This window comes from Mastomys coucha, unplaced genomic scaffold (genome assembly GCF_008632895.1).
Source record: "Mastomys coucha isolate ucsf_1 unplaced genomic scaffold, UCSF_Mcou_1 pScaffold18, whole genome shotgun sequence".
Classification (NCBI taxonomy): Eukaryota; Metazoa; Chordata; class Mammalia; order Rodentia; family Muridae; genus Mastomys; species Mastomys coucha.
In genome coordinates, this window is record NW_022196900.1 from 7,188,156 (window position 1) to 7,198,175 (window position 10,020).

A 10,020-nucleotide genomic window follows, 5' to 3' on the forward strand; every position below is an offset into this window, starting at 1 on the left:
TTCTGAGTTTGAGGCCAGCCTGATCTACAGAGTGAGTTCCAGGACAGCCAGAGCTATACAGAGAAACCGTATCTCGAAAATACCAAAAAAAGAAAACAAAAAAACAAAAAAATGCTTTCTGTCTGCTTCTGAAGTATATTTCTTGATTCTCAGCTAATGTGTAAATTCCTCAGTGACAAAGGTTTCTTACTTTCTTATGCATGTGTGTGTGATTTTTTTTTTTATTTTTATTTGGTTTTCATAGAGTTTCCTTCCACTTTCAGAGACAGGTTCACAGCAACTATTAGCTATATGATTATCCTTGTGTGGCCTGTTGTGACAGACATTAGTTATTATAGGTCTTATTATGATCCTATGTCAAAATTGCCCTTTTTGTTACCATTGTCTGAATTACATTGAAAGTACATTTCTTTTTGCTTTGATGCCTTGATAGTAACATAAATTCTATACCATAAGCACTTACTCAAAAAAATTCTAACCAGTAGTAAGCACGCAGGGTTTAAGCAGAGAGCCTTTATCTTGGCAGTGTTCCCCTTATTGGAACCCATTTGCCCTAGAAGAAAGGGTTGTTGGCAAGAGTGACTGAGAAGCTTTTGGATTTAAAATGTCTGGGAGGCCTGAGGACTGGTGTGCTCACGAGTGCTGACACTGAGTGTCATGTCTTTCAGTCTAGACAAAAGGGCATTGAGTTAGGTGAGGCTTTCATGTGTAGTGCCATACATGGCTTCAGTGCTGACATCGGGCTGAAGAGTATTCTGTTTTAAAGGAAATAACAAACTGTTAATTTAGCTGCTCATAGAAGAGTCTTTGAGCTTAATCTACCTTCCCTTCTGTTCTGTGTTTAGATTCTCTTCCTGGACATTCCGTGGCACTCTGTTTATCTGTTGCTTTTAAAAGTAAGGCAACCAACGATGAGATCTTCAGCATTCTGAAGGACGTACCAAACCCTAACCAGGTTGAGGATGACGGTAAGAGAATGGCTTCTTCAGCTGAGCTTTACAGGCAACACGAGCTCTGCATGCTCACACAGAGTCTGTCAGCTATTCTGAGCACCTGCATATTTTACCCCTCACCTAAGGGGCCCTAAAATTCCTGGGAAGAGTTTCTATTAATAAAAGCCATCCTGGGTATGGTATGCACTCCTTTAATCCCAGACTTGTGAAGCAGAGATAGGCGGGTCTCTATGAGTTAGAAGCCAGTTTGTTTAGATTACATAATAGATTTTAGGTCAGCCAGAAATACACAGTGAGACCTTGTCTCAAAAGCAACAACAGTGCCAAAAGGACATAAACCATGTGCTACATACAAATAAATCATACATTCTTCATTCAGGGGTTTCAGCTATTTCTACTTTATACTCCTCTATATTAAGAGGACTTCCTGAATGGGGAAGCTTGGTGGGTTAGATATTTTGGGTATGGCTGACATTTTCTCCAAATTATAAGCTATTATGATACTACTGCCTAATCTTTACTTAGTATGTGTCATGTAATTTCAGCCAACATCTTAGCTTTGCTTTATTTTCCTGGTATGAATAGGAAAGTTGACAGAATGAAAGGCTTACCTGAAGTATGATTGGATAAAGAAGTAACGAGAGAGTTGCATTAGTACTTGAGAAGGCATACTGTGAAATATTTAGTTAGGTCAATCTGTGTTGCACAAAAAGTAGAGCAGATGACAAGTCTGCAGAGACCGCCATTTGTTTGGGGAATATACCAAGGACGTGTCAGTCAGCCGAGGTAACAGGAGGCGGAGTACACCGAAGGTGTGTCAGTCAGCCCAGGTAACAGGAGGCGGAGTACACCGAAGGCGTGTCAGTCAGACGTGGTAACAGGAGGTTTAGACTTGGCAAAAGTTGTAAGATGTAGATTTAAAGGTTTTGCTTTAACATTTTGACATCTTGTAATCAGAATAAGGAGGAGGGATGTGTGATAGTTTTAAGCAAATGGGTCATAAGCCAGGAGTGGTAGTGCAAGCCTGTTAATCTGACCAAGTTGGAGGTTCCAGGCCAGCAACAGTGCATCTTTGAGAGCCTGCCATAAAATCAACCCTGAGTTACATAGAAGAACTGAAAAACATTCCCATGAGAGAGAGTTAAGGGTATGCTTCTTCAACAAGCGATTGAGATGAGGTCTTGCTATAGCCTTGGTTGGCCCAACTTAGTTTTATGTTTTCAGTATTTGAAATCAGTAGAGTTTGGTGTTTGCTTTTACTGGAACATTATTATATGTTCATATGTTATTACCCTTAATATTCCAAGGTACAGCATCAAGGAATTACTATAGTTAACTTTTTTTAAATCTTACTATGAAATATTTTTCAGATGAAGGGTTCAGATTTAACCCCTTGAAAATAGAGGTCTTTGTCCAGACTCTACTGCACCTAGCTGCCAAGTCCTTCAGTCACTCCTTCAGTGCTCTTGCAAAGTGAGTATATATATTTGAGCGCCAGTGCTGTAGTAACTTTTGCCCAAAATTGTTAAATAAGAAGATCTTCCTACGTAGTTTGGTGGAGTTGGGTTTGGTTTGCGGTGGCTTTGTTAAGTGTGTGCAGTGTAGATAGATGTACATGTGGTGGGTAAAGCAGTGCCAGCCTAGGTCCTGGGGACAGTGGTCCAGCCTAAATTCAGTAACATTAAAGGGGCTTTGAAAACACTAAGAGGGCTTATGAATAACTAACTATTTGTGGTACTTTTCACCTTTATCTAAAGGTTTCATGAAGTCTTCAAAACTCTAGCAGAAAGTGATAAGGGGAAGCTACATGTGCTGAGAGTTATGTTTGAAGTTTGGAGGAATCATCCACAGGTACCAGCTGCTTAGTTAGACATAGGCCCTGGCTATATAGACATACAGATATTTGAATCTGCCAGTAGAATGTTTTTTAAGTCTGTACACTGGGTGTTATGGAAATTATTAACTGATACATTCTTCTTTGTAGATTTTTAAATTACACTGAGCTGTTGCTTAGGGGGGATGCATGGGAGGGTCACGGGGCCTGTGTGAAGTCAGAGGACAAATTTCAGGTCCGTTCTCTCCTTCCACCATGGCAAGTCCTGGGTATTGAACCTGGCTTGTCGGGCTTGCCATCAAGTGCCTTAGCCACTGAGCCATCTTGCCAGAGCTCAGTAACATTCTTCAGGTGGCATTGTGATTGGTTTTGTGCTAAAGCATTTACACACATAATAGATGCTGAGGAAGAAAACTTTTTGACCACAATATTTAGTAGGAAATAGTTATCATGTTTATCTATGTCTACAAACAAGACCTATAAGATGCTATTTTTTAACTAGGGAGATTTCAGTTGAAATTACACATATACAGACACATATTTTTATAGAGGTATTATCAATGAAAAATTTCTTAAAGAGTGTGTGCTACCATTCAAGAGTTGTCTTTTCAGGCAATCTTTACTGTTAATATAGTATTTCTTACAGTATTAGAGCATAGCAGAAGGCAGAATAAATCTAAAGGCTGACTAGTCTAATCAAGAGTGGTGGCCCAATACCTCTAATGGCAGCACATGGGAGGTAATGGCAGGAAAACCAGGAGTTCAAGGCCAGTCTTAGTTATAAGAAACCCTGTCTAGAAGAAAAAAAGAAAGATTTAAACTGGTCAATTCCATTGCTATTAAAATCACATTTTATAGTCCTGCTATTTCATTTTCCTAGCATTATTTATCATTATGTCTCCTTATCAGTAAAACTTGACCCTGTCTCTTTTCTTGTTGTAGATGATTGCTGTACTGGTTGATAAGATGATTCGTACACAAATTGTTGACTGCGCTGCAGTAGCAAACTGGATCTTCTCATCGGAGCTGTCTCGTGACTTTACGAGGTTTGAGCCAGAATTATATCACGTAATAACATTGTGACATTACACAGGCTTTATAGATGATCAGGACCAAATAGCAAGGGTTAACATATTGTGAACGCAAATGAAATAAAATTAAAATCTGTGACAGTCTTAATTTTTCCACTACGACTGCTATTTGCAGAGCATACTTGTCTGAAATATACTAAGTCCTGAAGTGACGTATGATCAAAAGTTTTTACAGGGCCAACAAGATGGTCAGGGAGCTTGCTGTCAAGCCTAATGGTCTGAGATCCCTGGGTTTGATTCTCAGAGCTCACAGGGTAGAATGAAAGACCAACTCTAATGTTGGTGTTTTATTAAGAGTAGACAAGTACAGGTTATGGTCCTGCCCTCTGGGAGCCGCCTGACTCTAATGTGTGAAGATGGATGCTTTCACAATTCACTGCAGTGCTGAACTAGTGTTGCTGGAACAGAATGCCGTATTCTTCCCAGAGGATAGAAGGCCCTGTCAGCCCTTATGAATGACAGGCTAAAACAGTGTAGATATTTTCTCTGTAGTATAACATACATTAACCAAATGTTGTATTATTTTAAGGTTGTTTGTGTGGGAAATTTTGCACTCTACAATTCGTAAGATGAACAAACATGTTCTGAAGATCCAGAAAGAGCTAGAAGAAGCTAAAGAGAAACTGGCAAGGCAGCACAAACGAGTAAGTCGTACTGATCTGAGGGCTTACCAGTTGGGACAGAATCTGCAGGGTAGTCCGAGCCCTTTGCCATGACAGTAGGGGTTTTTTTTGTTTTGGTTTGTTTTGGTTTTTAATTCCAAGTTACATAAAACTGTCACATGCTATGGCACTGATGTTGACCACAAACTATATTTCCCTTGTTTACCACCTCTCGGTTGGCTTCCTAGAAGAAAACTTGTGTGTCTCTAAGTCTGGCACAAAGGAAAAGGGATACAGTTATAGCGGCTGTGTGGGGCGGTGGGACAAGTTAGTCTCGGTCCCAACCTGACTTGACAGGTTATTCCCATGGTAAAAAACACTCTTTAGAGGGAAGTGTGAGCTGTCTGGTCCTATAGTAGTGAGTGTTCTTTGTTACTGGTATTGAGCATATCCACCATTGTAGAAGGCAGGGGAAAGATAAGCTTAATGACTGAGCTAGCCATGGTAGACTGACACCTGGTAGGCCTCACTCCCCCACTTCACCCCAAGCATTAACATCACCAAGTATCCCCAGCGCTGTCACTCCAGGAATAAAAGCCCTTTAGTACAAAATCCTCCCCGGGCCTAGGGCACCACCCATCCATCACCCCCAAAACCAGCTCTAGGCAGGTGGAGACAGGAAGGCCATACATAATTCAAGGCCAACCTAGGCCACAGAGCAGAACCTGGTGTTGATTTTTTTTTCAAATCGCTCCCCTTCTGTGGTTAGGCATCACACACTGGCTTGTTGTTTTGCAGCGCAGTGATGATGATGACAGGAGCAGTGACAGGAAGGACGGTGCCCTCGAAGAGCAAATAGAAAGGCTGCAGGAGAAGGTGGAGTCAGCTCAGAGCGAGCAGAAGAACCTTTTCCTCGTCATCTTCCAGGTGAAATTTAAAGGGCACCTGTTCTCTTAATATGGAAAGTTGCTATTTTAAATCACAAAACATTAAAAATGGAGAACTTTGCAAAAGAAGAGTTCAGCTTGGAGGCTACTGTGAGTCTGAGCTGTTTGCTCTGCTCATCATCTAAATACCCTCCTCACGTACTCCTTATGGTTGATGACTTGGGTGACCTCTCTTCCCTGGGAACATTCTGTACGTAGATTGATACTAACATGCTGTTTCCTTAGAACAGAGGCTAGGGCATATTTCTCCAAGAGGCTAAGCGATTTAACATTAAATCTCTCCCTTGCTAAGTTGACAGTTTTGGGGAGTCCTGAAAGTCAGGAGTACACACCACAGTCCAGTGGAGCAGCAAGACCTTTGAGAACTCTCGGTTTGGCTTTGTTGAGAAATTAATATTCCTTCCCCTAATACTTCTTCAACTTGTGCATCCTATCCAGCGTTTCATCATGATCTTGACTGAGCACTTGGTACGATGTGAAACTGATGGGACCAGTATATTGACCCCGTGGTATAAGAACTGCATAGAGAGGCTGCAGCAGATCTTCCTACAGGTTTGTGAGGCCTGGAACAGATAGGCAGCACCACTGCCTCAGTCACACAGGCTTTCTAGTTTAAAATGTCAGTGCTAAAACACCAGTCTGTCATGCTCCAGACCACAGAGTGGAACTCACCACTGTTTAAAAAAAAAAAAGTCCTGGGCTGGAGAGATGGCTCAGCAGTTAACAGCTCTTCCAGAGGTCCTGAGTTCAATTCCCAGTAACCACATGGTGTCTCACAACCATCTGTAATGGAATCCGATGCCCTCTTCTGGTGTGTCTGAGGAGAGCAGCAGTGCACTCACATACATAAATCTTTAAAAAAAAAAAAAAACAGTTATGGGGGCTATGTAGCTTTTGTAGGCCCCTTAGCTTATGTCCATTTGTGGCCACTGCTGTTCTTCAGAATACTAAAACAAGGTGCTTTATACTATAGCACTCACACTCTGGGTTGCCATTCCCTATACTAGGGAGCCCTGCACAGAAAAGTAGCAGGGGAACAAAAGACTGCTAACTTAACAGTAGTAAGATTTATAAAGTTACTTTACAGTCTGTGTAAAGTGTGTCCACAGAAACAAGGTAAACTGCTTTCAGCTAGATTTACTGATGTGCAGGGGACTGAAGTTCATTTTTCCTGGTTAACTCCCTAAGTCCACCTTTGTTTCAGAAAAGTGATTAATGCAGAAGTAATTATTCTTAAAGTTCAATTCTTTAAGCCTCCAAATCTCCCAGATTTATTAGCCCATTAAGAGGTAACTGAGAGAGCCGGGCGGTGGTGGCACACACCTTTAATCCCAGCACTTGGGAGGCAGAGGCAGGTGGATTTCTGAGTTCAAGGCCAGCCTGGGCTAGAGTGAGTTCCAGGACAGCCAGGGCTATACAGAGAAACACTGTCTAGAAAAACCAAAAGGAGGTAACTGAGGGCCCCTAGTCCTATAGAAATCTCTTAGTGTGTTTTAGTCTACAGAGAAAAGTTCCCACTTTCTGGTGCTTTGTTTGGCTCCCTAGACAGGCTGATTTTGGAAATGTGTCCTCACTTTCCAGATGCGCTCTACAGCTGTCAGAAGTATAGCTGTGGGCAGTGGCTCCCACATCAAGGTTATAAGAACTGAGTTTGGGTTTACATTATTGTATGTCTCTCCACTCCTTCCCCTGTAGTGTTACAATGCTCAGCCTTCTCAGGAAATGTGTCAGCATGGGTGGGCTATGAGGGACATGTTCTGCAAGATTGCTTGCATTTGGTTTCCTGACTGAAGCCTCTTTTCTGTGTCTGCAGCATCACCAGATAATCCAGCAGTACATGGTGACCCTGGAAAACCTGCTCTTCACGGCCGAGTTAGATCCTCACATCCTGGCTGTGTTCCAGCAGTTCTGTGCTTTGCAGGCCTAACAGTCACGTTTCTTCCCTTTTTATTATCTCGAAATAACTTGTCTTATTTTTGATGGTTTGAAGGTTTGCTTTCTTGTAGTAAGTAGCCTTTCACCTCCTAAAGGAAATGGGGGAGGAGAGCAAGGAACATGGCGTAACCCTTAGTTGCCCTGCAGGGCAAGTGTGGCTTGATGACAGTGATGTCATGGTGACCATAGAGTTGTACATAATGCGAGGCACAACTTTCTTGTGATACATTTGATACTTTTTCTCCTTAGGGCACAAAACAACAGGTTTGAGGTGTGTGAAATGCAAGGTCAGGCTTGCAAAATGGTAGCTACAACTGACGGGCTATCTCCAGGAGCCTAGCTTTTCTCTGCTCCTGGGAACATGGCTGGAATAAACTGCAGTTATGGTTTTTAAACCTTGGGAGTCATGGTCTATCATCTTAGTCTCTTCTTACAGAAGGTGTACCTAGTCTCCATCCAAAGCTGTCTTTTGCAAATACTTTTCTTAAGTGGTATTCTTATGATTACTACTTGTTAGGATCAAGGATTATTAGTACTAAACCCCAAATTTGTCTAAATATAAGCCACCCGGAAATCTTGAAAGTTATTTTAAACTGCAATCTCAAAGTATAATGAAGACAGCAGCAGTTTTTCTACCTCTCAGGTAATTGCAGGTTTGTCAGCCATTGTTGAAAAGCATCTGGTCATGCCCTGCAGCTCCAAGAAGAATTTGCCAAGATCCCTTAGTGTAACAGACTGACATTGACTTGGAATTCAGTGTGGCTTCGGGCTTGTCTCTTTGGTCCTGGAGTGGATAATTGATCCCTGAGTCTGTTGAGGCTGAAGCGCAATGAGTGTTCTGTAAAATAATGCATAAGCAGTTATCTGGCTTATTTGGCATTCCAGATTTCTAGGGTTTTTAAACTTCTCATTAAACCTCAGAAAAATCCACTAATAATGATATAGTTACTGGTAGTAATTTTGTGCATTTGCTATCTTTTTGTATGTTATACTCTGGAAGTATACATTGTGATTGTATATGTGGTATTTAGTTATCATACATTTCAATGGCCATAGAATATAATTTCTTAATAATGAGAACTCCTAGGCTTTTTAAATACCACATTTAAAGTAGGAGTATCATTTAATCATTTAAATTCAGTAGCTCAGGGTTGGATGAGAGATACTTCAGAAAGACAAAATCTGATTCTTAACTAAATATCCTATTTCTTTACCCTGTTCCTCCTTCCCATTTAACATAGCTCATGCTCTAATTAATTTGAAGTAGCTCCCATCCTCCAGGAGCCAAAGAATTAACCACTGAAGGCATTGTTAACTGAATCCTTTCCTGAGGCACAGTTTGGTTATTCTTGATCTGCACTCTAGGAGTTTGTACTTTTCTTCTTTTCTTTTGATCCTCCTGTGTGGTGGAGATTTCTAGAAACTGTTTATTAATATGCCCCTGCTCTATCCTGGTCAGCCATCTGGAAAAACTGAACAGAGGCTTGTGTCCTACAGGAGACAAAATGCAAGAGCAGGAAGCAGCTGCTACCATAGACGGGGGTGGCACGTTGCACGCCTCACAAATTCTGTGAAGTCATGCTAATAATGCTCCTTAACAGGCTTTTGTCAAAGTAAGACACATGTTGCTTCCATATCATACCTAAAATCGAAAAGTGTAATGTGCCTTTGCCAGTGTGATGTCTGGATACCAGGATTACCCTAAAGTCAGCTAGAAAACAGATAACTGATTGCTGACAGGCAACTGTGCTCACTTCACAGACAGAAGCTGCCCCAGGAAAACTTACCTGAAGTCTACAGTGAGGAAGTTAAAGCCATGTATCTCAGGAATGAGTTACTCCCTACCACACAACAGTACTTAGCAGTAATCTGAGTTGCAGTTACTCTTGTCATCAGGCTAGAAACTTCTCTCTATAAAGAAGTCTGGCTGCCCATTCAGGATCAATTTTTACTGAGCTGTAAGAGTTAGCATGGCACATATAAAATACCAGCCTTGAAACAGCATCTCTGCTGAGTGTTTCTACAGAACAATTAGTACTAAGGCCCCATATTATTTGGGATTGACTTGTTTTGAGTTTGGCCTTTCTTCAGCAGCTGATAGGAAAAATGAGCTGCGCACGCTTCCCAGTAAGTGCATCTGAAAGATGGAAATGACCACCTCATCTCGACCTGGCTGTTTGTAAAAGTCATGTGAGCCTCCTTGCCGCTGCTGAAACACAGGATGTACTAGTTAGGAACGGCTCCTGTCCTCCTGCCAGAGCAGCACTCTTTAGGGCATTGGCCATGCCTTGTTGAACTCAGCCTATTAGTTCTACTTGTGCTGCATTCTACAAAAACTTGTAGGTACTCTTTTCTTTCTCTTTTACCCTGGCTCTCCTGGAACTCAAGAGACCCATCCGCCTGCCTCTGCCTCCTAAGTGCTGGGATTAGAGGCGGGCACCACCACCGCCCAGCTCTTGATCCTCTGTTCATGTATAATAGTTGCTTCTAACAGCTGTTACTTATGTACTCTTCAGTAATACTTTTGACAAGCGTAAAGAAAACTCTGACTAGCTAAACTGAGGCAAATGCCTAGAGGGAAGTAAGACTGGTGACTGTAACTTCCTACCTCAGAAGTGTTAAGCAAGCATGGAAGCAAGCTGTTACCCCTCCCTGTGT

At 41.8% G+C, this 10,020-nt stretch overlaps 1 protein-coding gene across 2 annotated transcripts in view; it reads left to right on the plus strand.

Moving 5' to 3' along the window:
* The window catches only part of Ncbp1 (nuclear cap binding protein subunit 1), a 34,434-nt gene extending 26,001 nt beyond the window's left edge, over positions 1–8,433 (plus strand). For both annotated transcript variants that reach the window (XM_031377301.1, XM_031377302.1), the window contains 8 exons: positions 846–968; positions 2,324–2,426; positions 2,711–2,804; positions 3,730–3,833; positions 4,408–4,522; positions 5,279–5,407; positions 5,866–5,979; positions 7,241–8,433. In XM_031377301.1, coding sequence (XP_031233161.1) covers positions 846–968; positions 2,324–2,426; positions 2,711–2,804; positions 3,730–3,833; positions 4,408–4,522; positions 5,279–5,407; positions 5,866–5,979; positions 7,241–7,354 — 896 coding nt within the window. In that variant the 3' untranslated portion in view covers positions 7,355–8,433. The remainder of the gene's footprint in view (positions 1–845; positions 969–2,323; positions 2,427–2,710; positions 2,805–3,729; positions 3,834–4,407; positions 4,523–5,278; positions 5,408–5,865; positions 5,980–7,240) is intronic.
* Positions 8,434–10,020: the final 1,587 nt, after the last annotated feature.